General features: G+C 37.0%; 1 protein-coding gene across 3 annotated transcripts; it reads right to left on the bottom strand.

The window, feature by feature from the left end:
• Positions 1-1,264: 1,264 nt before the first annotated feature.
• Positions 1,265-16,484, bottom strand: LOC119534843 (olfactory receptor 13-like). Of its 3 annotated transcripts, XM_037837407.1 has the most exons (3): positions 15,716-16,484; positions 7,681-7,686; positions 1,265-1,501 (listed from the first exon to the last, which is right to left on the bottom strand). In XM_037837407.1, the coding sequence occupies exons 1-3, from the start codon at positions 16,406-16,408 to the stop codon at positions 1,265-1,267; spliced, it is 936 nt and encodes a 311-aa protein (XP_037693335.1). In that variant the 5' UTR covers positions 16,409-16,484. The 3 variants fall into 3 exon arrangements, with proteins under 3 accessions (XP_037693335.1, XP_037693334.1, XP_037693333.1); XM_037837406.1 differs by lacking the exon at positions 7,681-7,686 and having other exon boundaries at positions 1,265-1,312; positions 15,518-16,484; XM_037837405.1 differs by lacking the exons at positions 1,265-1,501; positions 7,681-7,686 and having other exon boundaries at positions 15,470-16,484.
• Between the last annotated feature and the right edge of the window lie 560 nt (positions 16,485-17,044).

The following is a 17,044-nucleotide window of genomic DNA, read 5'->3' as shown; positions in this document are numbered from 1 at the left end:
AGGAAAACCTATCTATTAAATTCTGGATGCTTTTAAGAGTTTTTTTTTTTTTTTTTTTTTGGCTTTTGTTTTCTACAAATATACCAGGATGTCAGGATGTATTCAATAGTGGCCTTTTTTTATTTTTCTTGTTTGGGATTCATTGGGCTTTCTGAATTTGATAACACTGAACTCTGTTCCCAGCAAAAATACCTTTCGAGCATGAAACAAATTTATAGATATTTTCAGACAAAGAAAAGAGTGAGTTGGTCAGGAAATTCTCAAGTTTGTACTTGAAGCAGAAAAGAAAGAGAGCAATTTCATGTGTAGGGCTAGAGTTGCAAGAAGGAAAGAACAAAGAAAATCTTAAATATGTGAGTAAATGCAAATAAAATGTGACTGCCTAATCACATAATAATACCTAGCTGGGTTTAAAAAATTACAAGGTAAAATTGAAGTACAAGATGTTAATAACATTAAAATTGGGAGGGGCTAACTGAGATTAAACTTTCTAAGGTCCTTGTATTATCTAGAGGGTAGATAAAAGTTATAATGTATTTTATTTTATTTATTTGTATATTGTATTTTAATACACACATGCATAATTTATCCATTAGTTTTCATCTTTTTAAATAGCAAAGTATTAGTTAGGGCAGGTAGTCTACCATATTCCCAGAAACTGCAATCTAAATCATGATATTTCAATTTTAGACTTCTATTTTGTCTTCCCACTACAAAAATGGGGACTTAATCTTCTTATACTTCCTCCTACTTCCTCTCCCATACCATGTGGTTTTTATTAGTTTTAATACTATTATTATTACACAATCAAGTTCTGTGCTATTTATATTCTGTTCAATAACCTTCATTCCCAAAGTTTTATACTCTTTTTTGTCTTTTTAAATGAATTTAATGCTGACCAATAGCTGTGTTATCAGAGCTTGTGCATATACCAGTAAATTTTGGTTGTCTGAGAAATTATTTTATCTAGAACATCTCTAGGTGCATATTTCTGAGTTTTTACAAGTATACAAATGCATATATTCGTACACATATAAACAGTCATTTTCATGTGTTTGATGTATCATTTAGGATAGTTTGGCCTTTAAGTAACAGAAGATCACACCTACAATAGCTTAAACAGTAAAGGATTTACTTTCTTATTTTATGGGAAGTTCAACGATAGAGAGCACTTGGGTTGGCAAATTTATAGGTTAAAAGGGCATGAGAGAATCCAGAAACATGATGATCAAGCTCACAGACTAAGGATACACCAACTGATCCTTCACAATGACCTCTGTTTCCCCAGAACTCTTCTCAGGGGTCCCTTCACCTCTGCATTCCTCAAAAGGTAGATCAGGGGATTCAGCATAGGGTTGAAAAGACTATAAAACAGTGAGAGAATCTTTCTCTGATCTTGAGAATGACTGGACTTGGGGGCCATGTACATGACTATGGCGCTGCCAAAGAGCCCAACCACACAGAGATGAGAAGAACAGGTGGAAAAGGCCTTTCTATGACCCTCATCTGACGGGATCCTCAGGATGGTGAACAGGATGAAATGAGGTTGAAAACAGATATTGAGATGCTGGTTAAGGTGACTATAAAGAACTCAATATGCTCTAACTGAATCTCCAGAGCTTGAGACACCATTATGAGACCTGGTTCTGTATCCAGGGCCACCAAACCACAAGAAGGGGAGAACCAAAGGGTGGGAAAATTAAACTAAAATAAAAATAATAACAGTGACAAAGCTCCCTCTCTCAGAGTTTACCTAACAACATATTTTCAAAACATAAACAAATTTAATGCTAAAGGAGGAAAACAACAAAGTATACAATTGGAAATTTAAATTCACTCAAGATGAAATTAAGTGTATAGAATAATCTTACAAGATTTAAATATAAGGATGATTAAGACATTCCAATATATCAATGTCTTGATTTTTAGCCAAATATTTAGTAAGTTAAGAATAATAAACAAAGTCAGAATGAAAATCAACCTATATATTTGAAAAAGGATAAACTATAGATCCTGGAAAAAAGAAACACAGTCATTCATTAAAAAATAGTTATGAAGAGATAAATTCCAGATCAGACATCAGAAAATGGAAATGGTATATTGGAAGAACATTAAGATTGACACAGATTCTAACCCAGATAGACAAAGGGATAAACTTCAAAGTCCAGTTTAGAGACATGAATGATAGAGCGGGTAAATTTAAATATGGTTAAGTTTGCAAAACAAGAAAATAGAAGTGGTGAAGCAGTACTATTTGAAGAGGTTTCCCCATAAATTTTCATAAACAGAAAAACAGATTTAAGCCCTTAAATTGAAAAATGGTACTCCACTTAAAAAAGAAAATGTGCATTCAAGCACATTAAAGAATTTTTCATAAAATGTGTTCTGGGAAATAGTTATTGGGAGTAGCAATATCAATATCAGATGAAAGCACTGATAGGCATTTAGAAGGTAACACATATTCAAAATGACAGGAACAATTTACCAAGAAGATCAAATTCAACATTATTTCCCTTTAAGGAGACTTAGTAAGCATCAAATATAAAGGAACTTCTTTAAGCTGAAAAGGGACTCCACAAAAGACTACGGAAACTTTATACTTAATAGTAAAATGTTGAAAGATTTTTCTCTGAGTTAGGGAATGAGTTCCCTAATATCATATCTATATAATGTTAACTCACGATCTAGGTATCAATAGGGTAAAATTAAAAATATAATGATTAAATAGAGAAAATAAAATTTTAGTATTCACAGACAACACTGTTTAAAAAGTTCTATGGGTGAATTGTTATAATTAAAAAATGAATATACAAAAATTCTGTATTCAAGGTCAATGTGCAAAATTGAGGGATATGTGTATTTTGTTTATGGAATGGGAATTTTGTAGAGACTCCAAATATCTCTAAATTAAAATGTAATTGGAATGAAAACAGAATCATAATCCGAGTAGGTTTGTTTCTTAATGGAAATTAATAAAATTATTCTAAAATTTTATATGAAAATGCAAATGTTCAAATACAGCTAAGGCAATCTTGAAGAAAAATGAAGTAGAAGTAATTACTCCATTAAATATCAAGACTTATTACATAGCTGTGGTAATTAAACAGATGTAGTATTGGGGGAAGGTTAAACAAATAGATCAACAAAACAACATATTTAACTCAGAAATCCAGAAGCAGTACTAGTGTTTTCAATAAATAATTCTGGGTCAGCTATCCACATAAAAGAAAACTAAAACATGACCCTTCCGCACATTGTGTGACCCCTTCCACATATTGTACACAAAAATCACTACATGAAGCCTTTAGATCTCAATATGAAAGATAAAAACATATCCTTTAGAGTATAAATTGGAAGAATATTTTCATAATCTTGGGATAGGCAAGATTCTTAAACAGGATCTAAACAGCATGAAAGAAACAAAGGATGAAGTTAAAAACTTAAATTTAAGAACTCCTGTTCATCAAGAGGCATTCTTAAGACAGGAAAAATCAATTCATAAAGTGGAAAGGGATATTTGCAACTCACGTAATCAATAGAGAGCTCGTATTCAGAATTGCTACAAATCAATAACAAAAAGTTACCCAATTTCAAGTGGGCAAAATCTTGAAACTGTATTTCACAAAAGAGGTAGTTTCAGATTAATTGAAAGCTACTAAACTTTATAAATCATCACAAAATGAAAATGAAGATCAAATGACGTATTAACAGCAAATTGAATGGCTAAATTTGAAAGATTGAAATATCATGCTTTAGCAAAGATGTGGAGCAACTATAACTCTTCAGAATTGTTAACTGCTTTTGAACATATGCATACACTATGACCTATCAACTCCACTCTTAGGTATATTCAAGAGAAATGCCTGTACACATGAAACAGAAAGCTTGTAAATGAATACTCATAGAGTGATTATAACAGAACATTGAAGTACCTAAATGCACATCAATAGTAGAATCGGTAAATACATTATGGTATAACGTACAATGGTATATTCACTTATACGGGATAAAAATGCAAAAATCACAGTTACATGTAACGTGAATTACACGTACAAGCATAATACCAAAAAGCCATTTACATGCTATTTAAATATAGGTGAAACTAACTCGTGGTGTTAAAAGTAAGAAAGAGGGAAAGGACAGGAATTGGGAGAGATTTGGAGGGGTATGAAAAGGGGCTTTAGAGATGCTAATAATTTTTTCTTGATCCATGTGATAGTTTCTTAGGTATGTTCATTTGTGATAATTAAATGACATGTTTCTATACCCTTTTCCATGTGTATATTAACTTTAATTAAAAAATGAAGAGTGGTCAAAATAAATTAGAATGGCTACAGACATGCACTGATTTATATAAAATCAGACTTGTTAGAGACTTTAAATACAAGATACTGATATAGCACAAGGGTATGGGAACTAAGGCCATTCACTGCCTCATTCAGCAGTTATTACTTTGCCTTAAAAAGTTCCAAGTGGACCATGTCGTAGAAGTCATAATTTAGACTGTGATCTGCATGTGGCTCCAGTGGCCTGAAAAAGACAAGAGATTAGTGCTTTTATTGATGCACACTTGGTAGTCTGCTATACAGTAGAAAACTTTGTGGTCTGAGTTTTTGTTTACTTTTAACAGTTTAAAGAAATCAACTTCCTTTTTTCCAAGGAACAATGTACTTTAGCTTACCAAGGAATGCTGGAATAAGTGCTTTGCTTTTTTGCTTAACATTACAACCCAGGTAACCACACAAATACTTATCTGTGGGGACTTCCTGAAATAATCACAGAAATGTGTAATTTTTTACCTGTTTCTAGTGAAATTAAGTATTTGGGAAACTCACCTGGCAAGAATAATCTGGGCCACTTTTCTTAATGAAATCAACTTCTAAAGCTAAAAAAAAAAAAAATGTGAGTCATAAATACATTCCCCGAATTGTGTGATTAATACTGAATTCCATGCAAGGTTCTCTGATTTCAAACCTTTTATGATCATCAAATAACATTGTGAGTTTATCTTTACAATGTGAATGAAAAGGGAATAAATGAGAATTATTTAAATGCCATATAATATGTTCTGAAAACCAACTATTATGGTGCATAAACAGAATTTTACAAATATTTTTAATGTTTATAAATATAAAAACCACTCTGCCAAAAATCTTTCCAAGTTCAAAATTGCCTTATTGTGAACATGTTTCCCGTTAAAACATCTGACTTGGTTTAGTTCCTCCAGAAGCCAACTTGGAGACAATTCAAATTAAGTTGTTATTTAGGAGGTAATGAGAACTTTGGAAAGAAGAGTGAGCTTTCAAGCAATCCACCATGTAAGTAACGAGCGTGGTCTGATGGGAAGCTGGTGAGCCAGTGTAGACTATGAACCTTGAGTTATTCATTCTGAGGGGCAAAGGAGCTAGGATGTTCATATACTAACTGCCATCACTCAATGTTAGAGAGTCATGGGGTGTGGAGACTGAGCTGTAGGGCAACTTTTCCCTGTCCCATGGGGTAGACAAAGCAGCTGTAATGATAAGGAAAAGTGCACAGGCAAAGAATGGCAGGTGTTGGCATTTGGAAGTCAGGACACGGGGCATGGAAGTGGGAAGATGAGAGGATATGGGTTAAGCAACCACCACATCAGCTACAGGATGCAAGGTTGTACATCACCTTTGAAATTCAGAATTTGACTTGGCATACTTGGGTGGAGGAATAGGTGCCATTTTCTGATCTAAATCGAATGGGATAATGAATTTTGAAAAAATCTTAATAAATATATTTTCCCTTGATTAAAAAATTTACAATAGTATACATTTAAATCATAGTTAAATAAAAATTAAACGTGTTTGTTGTTTTTATTTTTTACAGAGTTGATTTTATTTTTTATGCTTAGGTTACTAAACTCCTTTACGTTACCTATTTGGCACCTGTAGGAATTTGAGTTGACCCTTTATGCACAAACTCTCTTTTGGCTAATTTTTTCATCACCCTTAATTTAAGGGATTCTATTTAATATTAGCTCCCATTATTTACCATAAAGTAACATGAGAATAACACTTATGTGTCCTCAGTATGTGTTAGGAATGGTATGGCAAATCTATGCAAACAGAATTAAAATTTCTGTTCTGTTCTTGATGTAATAAGTATTAAAGTTTCTGCAGTTGGAAAGGCAAATTTGGGATGGATGGTCTATAAATTACAGAATGGGCACAAAGTTCACTTTTAGAGGCACTGGAAAACTTCTTAAAGAGGAAAGCTGGCATTCTTAAAAACCACAAGTTGCAGAAAATTCTAAGTGTTGTATAATTGCCATTGGGCGAAAACTTGCCATAAGAAAGAAACTAACACTAATTTCAAACTTGAGCCTTAAATGGGAAAATACTGCATATTTCTGGCTTTAATTTGTAATCAAGCTGCTTCTTATAGTGAGAAATATATACATTGTATACCAGGGAATATAGTCCAGAAGTTTTCCTATTTAATGATGGCTTATGAATCACTCAGGCAATGTTGAGTCACATAGCTAGTATAAAATGATTCTAAAGGCTTCTTCCGAAATTGTTGACATATTTTTCAGGCCCAAATTTTAGATACTAATATTAAAGTGATTATTCACATCAGCACAACTATGAGGAAACCTCCACAGTGGCCGCTGGTAGAATTGCTAGTGCTGGGCTGCCCTTATGCCTTGAGATAGTTCGTACATAGGGTCTTAGCTACTTGGTTTACTGGAGAATTCCCCTTCAGTACAAATCCAAATTTACAGATTCATCAAAACGCCTATCACTTCCTTCCTTTTACTAACACTACCCGGATGACATGGCCGTGTTCTTTGGCTTCCAGAACAGATAGATTCTCAAATGACTATCCTTCATTATCTCTCTCATTCATCCATCTGGCATCAGCTTGAAAGCCAAGCTCTCAAAAGGTCCAGTATCTCTAAAATTGACACTACAATTTAGGCACCATTTGCCACCATAGTTAAAAGAATACTTTGGTCACATAGTCTGTTATAAAAGAATATACCTCATATGAGACTCAGGTAATAATATTTAAATTTCAATACAATTTTAATGTATACTTAGAAATTTTATTTAATAAGAAAAACATAAATAACATTAACAATCTTTATATTTAAAGTTGACCATCACAGGGATTTTGTCTTTAACATTTATTATTTCTTTGAGGTTTTCCTCATCCCACTTCATGTTTAAAGAGAACTGACCAATGCTATCACTGACTTGCTGCAGTAATGAAACCCTTTGTTTCTAACACCTAATGCTACTATATTGGCCTCTGACTGCTTTTAAGCTAATATGTTACTTAGAGTATCTTTCTAGTAATTTCATGTTAGAGATCATCAATTCTTTTTTCCTATACAACAAAAGTTAGGCTAATATGAAGAGGAAAAGTCTTTTAGCCTGATACAGTGACTAGAATTGCAAGTGTCAGCAGGCTGACAATATTAATAAAGAGAAATATATCATTGCAGTTTACAGGCAGCCATTACAAATCCTAAGGCTCATTAAAATATTATAACCACTGGCAGGATTCTCTTGCTTCTTTTTTTGCATTGAATGCAATTTAAGAATAACAAATTTCCATTTTAGTGTCATTACTTTCTTTTTTTCATTTTTATTGAGATTGTTCAGATACCATACAATTATCCAAAGATCCAAAGTGTACAATCACTTGCCCCTGGGTACCCTCATACAGCTGTGCATCCATCACACTTAATTTTTGTTCAATTTTTAGAAACTTTTCATTACTCCAGACAAGAAATAAAGTGAAAGATGAAAAAAGAAAAAAAGAAAAGGAAACTCTAATCCTCCACTATCCCTAACCAACCCCCCTCAATTGTTAACTTGTAGTATTGATATAGCACATTTGTTACAGTTTATGAAAAAATGTTGAAATACTACTAACTGTAGTATACAGTTTGTAATAGGTATATAGTTCTTCCCTATATGCCCCTCTATTATTAACTTCTAATTGTACTGTCATACATTTGTTCTGGTTCATGGAAGTGATTTCTAGTATTTGTACAGTTGATCATGGACATTGCCCACCATAGGATTCAGTTTTATACATTCCCATCTTTTGACCTCCAACTTTCCTTCTGGTGACATATATGACTCTGAGCTTCCCCTTTCCACCTCATTCACACACCATTCAGCACTGTTAGTTATTCTCACATCTTGCTACCAACACCCTTGTTCATTTCCAAACATTTGAGTTCATCCTAATTCAACATTCTCCTCATATTAAGCAACCACTCCCCATTCTTAAGCCTCATCCTATATCTTGGTACCTTATATTTCATGTCTATGAGTTTACATATTATAATTAGTTCCTGTCAGTGAGACCCTGTAATAATTGTCCTAATATGTCTGGCTTATTTCACTCAGTGTATTGCCCTCGAGGTTTTGTTATCAACCCATTTTTTTTTAAATATGGTTTTGTTCACTCACCATATTTTCCATCCCAAGTAAATAATCGATGGTTTTCTGCATGGTCATACATTTATGTGTTCACCACCTTCACCACTATCTATATAAGGGCATCTACATTTCTTCCACAAGGCAGGAGGGAGAGTCAAAGAAGGTAGAGAGGCAAAAGAAAGAGGAAAAAAAAAAATGACAGCTAGGAAGCAGCAAAAGGAAAAATAACCTTAAATCAAAGTAGAATAAAGAATCAGACAATACCACCAATGTCAAGTGTCTAACATGCTTCCCCTATCCCCCCCTCTTATCTGCATTCACCTTGGTATATCACCTTTGTTACATTAAAGGAAGCATAATACAATGATTCTATTATTTACAGTCTCTAGTTTATGCTGATTGCATCCCTCCCCCAATGCCTCCCCATTTTTAACACCTTGCAAGGTTGACATTTGTTTGTTCTCCCTCGTAAAAGAACATATTTGTACATTTTATCACAATTGTTGAATACTCTAGATTTCACCAAGTTACACAGTCCCAGTCTTTATCTTTCCTCCTTTCTTGTGGTGTCTCACATGCTCCCCACCTTCCTCTCTCAACCGTATTCATAGTTACCTTTGTTCAGTTTACTTACATTGTTGTGCTACCATCTCCCAAACTTGTGTTCCAAACCACGCACTCTTGTCTTCTATCACTCTGTAGTGCTCCCTTTAGTATTTCCTGTAGGACAGGTGTCTTGTTCACAAAGTCTCTCATTGTCTGTTTGTCAGAAAATATTTTGAGATCTCCCTCATATTTGAAGGACAGCTTTGCTGGATACAGGATTCTTGGTTGGCAGTTTTTCTCTTTCAGTATCTTAAATATATCACACCACTTCCTTCTTGCCTCCATGGTTTCTGCTGAGATATCCACACATAGTCTTATGAAGCTTCCTTTGTATGTAATGGATTGCTTTTCTCTTGCTGCTTTCAGGATTCTTTCTTTGTCTTTGACATTTGATAATCTGATTATTAAGTGTCTTGGCATAGGCCTATTCATATCTCTCCTGTTTGGAGTACGCTGTGCTTCTTGGATCTGTAATTTTATGTCTTTCATAAGAGATGGGAAATTTTCATTAATTATTTCCTCTATTATTGCTTCTGCCCCCTTTCCCTTCTCTTCTCCTTCTGGGACACCAATGATACGTACATTATTGTACTCTGTTTCATCCTTGAGTTCCCAGAGACGTTGCTCATATTTTTGCATTCTTTTCTCCATCTGCTCCTTTGCGTGTAGGCTTTGCATGTAGTGTTTTGTTCTCCAGTTCCTGAGTGTTTTCTTCTGCCTCTTGAGATCTGCTGTTGTATGTTTCCATTGTGTCTTTCATCGCTTGTGTTGTGCCTTTCATTTCCATAGATTCTTCTAGTTGTTTTTTTAAACTTTTGATTTCTGCACATGTGCTTCCTTTACAGCCTCTATCTCTTTTGCAATATCTTCTCTAAACTTTTTGAACTGATTTAGCATTAGTTGTTTAAATTCCTGTATCTCAGTTGAAGTGTATGTTTGTTCCTTTGACTGGGCCATAACTTTGTTTTTCTTAGTGTACGCTGTAATTTTCTGTTGTCTAGGCATGGTTTCCTTGGTTATCCAAATCAGGTTTTCCCAGACCAGAACAGGCTCAGGTCCCAGAGGGAAGAAATATTCAGTATCTGGTTTCCCTGCGGGTGTGTCTTAGAAAATTGCTCCACCCTTTGATGCCTCGGGTCACTGTGCTTTTCTGCCCAGCAGGTGATGCCTGTTAGCCTGTAATTCTTGACTGGTGTGAGGAGGTGTGGCCGTGTTCCCCCAGGCTCTGGGGTCTGGTTCTGAATGGAAAGGGACCCACCCCTTTCCTCCTAGAGAAGATGGACCCTCCAGGTGGAGGTCATTAGCATTTCAATGGTCTCACTCTCTGCTTGTGGTGTCTCCACCCTTTTCAGAGTCACAGCCCTGGAAACTGAAAATGACTGGGGCTTTCTCCACTGAGCCAAAAAAGAAACAGTCCCCTTCAGACCCAGTCCAAGGCGACCCTCCGGCTCTCCCAGGTCAGCCGTCACCCAAAGCCTCTGTATGTTTGGGGGGATGTGTACCTGTAGTGAACAGTTCACAGTCGCTACCTAAAACCCCAGTTGGAGCTCAGCTGAGCTATACTCGTCCGCTGGGAGAGAGCTTCTCTCTGGCACCACGAGGCTTTGCATCTCGGGCTATGGAGGAGGGGTCTCACAACTTGGATCCGCAGGTTTTACTTAAAGATTTTATGCTGTGTTCTCGGGCATTCCTCCCAATTCAGGTTGGTGTATGATGAGTGGATGGTCTCGTTTGTCCCCCCGCAGTTATTCTGGATCATTTAAGTTGTTTCTGGTTTTCTGTAGTTGTTCCAGGGGGACTACTTAGCTTCCACGCCTCTCTCTGCCGCCATCTTGCCCGAGTCCCCCTAGTGTCATTACTTTTTAAGAACTGCTTCTCCAAAGTGACTTAAAAATAAATGTGAAGAGCATAAGAATGCTTTTAAGAAAGATTTATTTCTTTAATAAGCAAAAGTTTTACTGAATATGTTGCCAGGTACATAGTACAGGTGACATAGAGGAATTGTTTCTGTAGTAGGACCTTTTACCCTATTTCTATCAAATAGAACTTTTCCCATATATTTGATGTGACAATGGTAGTCAGTTTATCCCAATCTAGGATCTGACAAATTGTTTCCCCAGGATTAGTTCAACCATTGCTGCAGAGCAACTCCTGGAATTCCTAATTAGGAAAAGCTTATCTGGCACCTGTAGCAGCTTCACTGCTATAGAAGGATATAATAATGGAATCACTAACAAATAGCTAGAAGATTTTTACCTGCCACTTATTAACAATTTCTTTCTGGGCAGCAAAGGAGAAGAGTAGTAAGATTCCTCATTTTCCAGGCTGGAGGCTATTTCTAGGATGTAGTAGGAGCAGATGGCTCTCAGCAGAGAAAGAAATGAAAAATAGGGCACAGGACAAAAAACCGTAACCCTCATGTGTTATCTTCATTTGTAAAAAGGGAGGACAGCATTGAATGGCTCTGAGGCCCCTTTCAGGTTAGTGCTTTGAATCACAACAATTACCTCCACCAGCGGCTTCCCCTCAGTGTGACTGGCGTCAAGGGCGGGGGCAGACAGAGAGGAGTCAGAGACTTGGGTTTTGGCAGTGTGGGTATCAGACACTACTCTGAGACCCCAGGCATTGTGCAAGGAAGGGGTGCCTAGAAAGGCGGCTTTCTCTTCTTCCTAAATCTGATGGTTTCTGCCAACTTCCTGTCCTTCCCTTCTCTTGCCAATCGTTAACCGCTGAAAATGAATTATTTATACAAAGAAGTCTGGCATTTATAGTATTTTCCTCAAATTGGGTTTGAAGCTACAGGAAAACTCACAGAGTGGACAAAGTTGGAGCTGAAGCATCTGTTCCCTGAGGCAGGTTCAGTAAAGGATGAGTCCCAGATACCATTTCTGCCCATCCTGATGACGGGGACAGAATGCAGGGGTGTTCAAGAGGTTTCTAGGTGTGAGTGCTTTATATTCTGATAACTTGAAGTCAACCCATTCCCCAGAAACATACCTGTGGAGTCCAAGGAACAAAATTACAATGCCTCTCCCCACCATTCCATTCCACGTCTTTTCTACAGAGCTGTATAGGATCTACCCACTTCCTCTTGGATGCTTGGCTTTGTTACCTGTGTGTGTGTGTGTGTGTGTGTATTTGTGTGTATGTGTGTGCGTTTATGTGGAGAAGTAAGAACTCAGAATGAATGGCAGGGGCATGGTTCATAAATAGGATAATCATGGCATGAAAGTCTAATACATTGAAGCCATGATTTATGGATTATGCGACATAGTACAAAACCCACATATTTGGACTTACTGTGTACTTGATCTTGAAGTTGTGTCTGCTCCATGCAGCATTATGGAAAGGTTGAGATCATGATGTGATAAATGTGACCCCCAAGGAGCTTGTTTAGGCAGCATCTCAAAGGAATATACCATCTCAAGGGATGGAGAGATTTGCTGAAAAGTGATATTCCTACTGCAAAAAATTTTTAACTTGGCATTTCATAGAGACTGAATCCTATTCTTTCAGTGCTTTCCTGACTTCCTTCAATTTCAGTTCATTCAACATTGTTTGCCTCACTTATATCCCCCGCTGTGCCCTGCCTCCCAATATATACCTTACATTTACAAGAGACCTTTTTTTTTTTACCTCTTTGTTCTAAGTGTCTAGGTGTTAGATTAAATTTAGATGTCAAATGGCTTGCCTACACCCACACAGCTGGAGAAAAATTCACAACCTTGAGGACAGAGCACTTTAAATTCATGATCATTCACTCAATTGTGCCCTTGAGGTTGCCAGAAAATCATACTATATTTCATGGCTCAGGTTTCCCAGACTTTTGTTTAACATTTTACCTCTTTTTGAATTTCCAATCCTCCATCTGTATGCTCAGCTACTGTCTAAGAGGAACTGAGAAAATAGAAGCCTTCAGGTGAGAACTTCCATATATATCATCATGTTCACCCAGTTACTGAATCTGTGCTTTGATCCCCAACTTCTCTCTTTTAAAGATCTTGTGAAGTACAGGATCCATGGTCTGCCCAGGTTCTAATTCTAGCTTCACTATTGTTATTGTAACTTTGGGTAAGTTATTTAATATCTGTGTCTTTCAGTTTCTTCATCTGTAAAACAAGACAATAATAGGACTGATTTCTGTTAGGTTCAGAGCCGTTCAAGAATCCACACAAACTCAGTGAGTCATGGTTTAAGTAGAGAATTTAAGGTTTATTAGAGGAAGAAAGCAGAAGAAAGCAGGTGGGAGCCATCAGAAAAGAAAGAAAGGAAAAATGGCTCCGGCCCTTTATCTGAGAGCAGCATTTTTTAAAGGAAAAACTCACGTTGGGTATTGGGGGGGAAGGGTCCTGCTGAGTGTGTTCTGGGCCTCAACTGGGTGAGTGCTTATCAGTTTTTGCTGACTGGTTACTAGGGTTTTAACACACTATTCTTCTTTGTTGTGCACTATATTATCTATGTGGAGGAAGCAGGCCTTTTGACTTGTTTGCGGTCATTCATCTTCATGGGGATATCTGATCTTGGCTTGTCTGCCCCCTGGAGTCTAGGTGCCACTGTGACTGGGATTCCTAAAACAGCCTTCAACCCTTAGTTTATGGCACACTTGGTATTTATGAGATAAGCAGCAGGGCCCATGGATCAGACATTCCTTCTATATGTTAGACTCTTTTTCTGGGGCCTGACAATTTCATGCATTACTCTGATGGCTGGGAATATCCATGAGGAAGACTAGACCCAACATGTGGACAATAACTGACACATATTGAGTGTAGAATAAATGTCATCATTATAGAGCAAACAAAAGGCATGAGCACATGAAATGAATTATGAATCCATGTTTTTTTCTGCTGTAGACAATTTCAGATCTCTGTCAGAGATCACTGTTGTGCAGAGAAACTTTATATAGCATAGCATCAGAGTGAACAAAGAGAACTGAGTGCTGAAGAAATAAATAATTAGACTAGAAAGAAGAGCCTGAGGTAGCTCTACTTGCTTTTCATGCCTCCATAGTTTCTGGAAGGGATTCAGATGTTTCCACATGTGCCCTAGGTGGGGAGGTTATGCAAACAATAGCAGAGTAAATCTAGGGGCTTTCAGAGGTAATCCCATGGTGGAGGTGAAATAACCTGAGGGTTTCGGGCTGGACCATCAATGCTAAATATTAAAATGCAATACATGTCCATATCTCAAAGAAGTTCAGAGCACTGACAAGGGCTAAGGTGGTGATGAGATTTCAAGGGAGTATAACTAGTACCATTCAAACAGAATAAAAGAACATGCATCTCCCAGCACAAGACTCCAGAGGCAAAGAACAGCAAGATGCTAGGAATTGGTCCAATAGTTTAAGTATCTACAAGGTTTAACTAAGTATATAATTTGAGAAAAGAGTTGAAAAACAAAAAGTGGTTATATACATTTAGCTTCCTTTCTTACTATTTCTTAACTATTTTCTGTCACTGCATAATTAAGCATTGGTGTTTTATATTTGAGTAAAATGATTAACTTACCTCAAATATCAACTTAAAATCAAATTATTCATAATATATATTTATAACTCTGATATCATTGATCAACCAATCATCAAAACAATTATAGTTTGTTCTAATTTGAAGGAATTTTCTCTCCAAATTTTGATCATGTCTCCCATGACACAACTAACCAAGCTAAAGGGTGAAAATATATTATTCTTTCAAGGATTCTTCATTCCCCTCACCTCTTTTTCCTTATGGACTTCCGACTGTATTCAACAAAGAGAGGGAAAAGGGACAGAGAGAAGAATCTCCACTATGTGTTTATATTTATTAGCATGATGTCTTCTTAGGTTTTTTCTTTTTTGATAATTTGTGTCAGTTACACTCTTGCTTCTCTCTCCCTTGAAGCCATAGTTCCTGTCCTTCCTAATTTAAGGTGATTATGCCTTAGAAAACAACATTAACTATCATAGGAATACATATAGAAGTATTTTTAGATGTTAATGTATTTTTAATGGAGATGATACTTTCTGAATTAAAAATATTTAAATTGTAATTATTATATTAATATCTCCAAACTCCTATATGCTAAATATTCTACCAATAACTTATTTTATTCTATCAAATTTCTTCAACTAGTCCTACTTACAGAACAAAAAAGGTAGGAATTTATCTCAATTGTTTATCTTAATTATTTATCTGTGATTCAGAACATTACGCACAACTACATTAAAAGTGTGTGCACTACGCAGCTGGTTAGAAGATGTTTCCGTTTTCCTGTGCAGCACTATCCTTCAATGCCAGAGGGAGGGAAGTGGATGGGCTTCCTTGGGAGAGAGCCACAGGAAAATTTCAAGAAGAAAGGTTTTCCCTAGAACATGTTTATGTACCCTGTGCAGGTATTGGGTAAGTTGACTTCTCAGATTCCTTTAATCAAAGTTATTTTATTATTTTATAAGGCCTTCATGAAGTTGTTTCCTTTGCAAGCACCCTATTCAGGGCAGCTTTGACTTCTTTGTTTCTCAGACTATAGATCAGGGGGTTGAGCATGGGATTGAAAAGGCTGTGAAACAGGAGGAGATATTTCTTCTGCTCCTGGGGGTTTCCATATCTGGGTCCAACATACAAGATAATGGCTGTGCCATAAAAGAGACCAACCACACAGAGGTGGGAGGAGCAGGTAGAGAAGGCTTTCTGGTGCCCCTTCACTGAGTGGATCCTTAGAATGGCATATAGGATCTGAACATAAGATATCACAATTGAGGAGAAGGGTCCCACCAGTACAGACACTGCCCCAGCCAAGACCGTCATCTCATTAATGTGGGTGTCTGCACAAGCAAGTTTGAGAATAGCAATAATTTCACAGAAAAAGTGGTTAACAGTCTGGGGTCCACAGAAGGGCAGTGGTAGGAGTAACACTATATGTACCAAGGCCAGGAGGACTCCTAACACCCAGGAAGTCACTGTCAGGGTGCTGCAGACTCTCCAGCTCATGATGGCAGAATATCGGAGTGGGTGGCAGATGGCCACATACCGATCACAGGACATCACCACCAGGAGAAGGCATTCTGTGTGAGCAAAAGTCAAAAAGAGAAAGGTCTGTGTTATGCAGCCAGCAAAGGAGATGGGCTTGGCAGGGTTCAGGAGGTTTACCAGCATCTGGGGTACCGTGTTGCAGGCATAGGCTATGTCGATGAGGGCCAGGTGTGAGAGGAAGAAGTACATGGGGGTGTGCAGTCTGGAGTCCAGTGCGATGAGCCCCAAGATGGCCCCATTCCCCAGCAAGGTGAATGCATAGCACAGGGAGAAGATCCCAAAGAGCAGCATCTGAAGCCTGGGACCAAGGCGAAATCCCAATAGGATGAACTCTGTGATGGATGTCTGATTTTCCCCCATTTCCATAAGAAAAAGACAATGGAGTTAGTTAAGTCAACATCTGAAGAAGCGGCTAAGCTTCTGTGTGTACTTCATAAGAAAAGAAATCTTGCAACCTCAGTGAAATTTGTCCAGTTAGTCCTTAAGTGGAAACCATGTGTTCCAAATGAAAGGGAAGGAAATCTTGTCACCCATGATAAGCTAAGTGCCAGTATTCTATTACAGTACTTAGTTAATCTTTATTCTGAAACTACCTTTCACCAGGGTTCAAATATATTAATATTTAACTTGCCTTCAACAGTGGTGGACAGTTTCTTCAGCTTTGTAACGATAGTATCAGACGTTTGCCTGTGTTTCCTGTATAACAGTATATATTTATCCACAGGCTGGTCTCTTATATACCTGTATCTAAGGTTGGGAAGAAAGAGGAGGAAATCTCAGTTATCCTTCTATTAGATTTTCTCAAAAACTTGTGCCTTCAAAACATGAATTCTTTCTTATACTTGTGATTGTTACCAAAGACATAATCTTGAATTAAGTTAGAGAGTAGTAATTTGTCATTTTTCGGCTGGCTTAGAAAGAGACCTCTGTCTTTTGACTTTTGAACCTAATACTGTCAACTCTGGTCCTGTTGTCTCATATCAGAATGTAGCTGTGAGTCAC

The sequence above is a fragment of the Choloepus didactylus genome, chromosome 5, assembly GCF_015220235.1.
Source record: "Choloepus didactylus isolate mChoDid1 chromosome 5, mChoDid1.pri, whole genome shotgun sequence".
Classification (NCBI taxonomy): Eukaryota; Metazoa; Chordata; class Mammalia; order Pilosa; family Megalonychidae; genus Choloepus; species Choloepus didactylus.
The sequence above is the reverse complement of the archived record's forward strand: the minus strand, read 5'-3'. Positions and strand labels throughout refer to the sequence as shown.

Coding starts and splice junctions, on each gene's coding strand:
- LOC119534843 (XM_037837406.1), bottom strand. CDS start 16,408: ATGGAAATGGGGGAAAATCAGACATCCATCACAGAGTTCATCCTATTG. Junction 1,313..15,517: donor ATAGTCTGAGAAACAAAGAA/GTCAAAGCTGCC, acceptor AGGAATGCAGAG/GTGAAGGGACCCCTGAGAAG.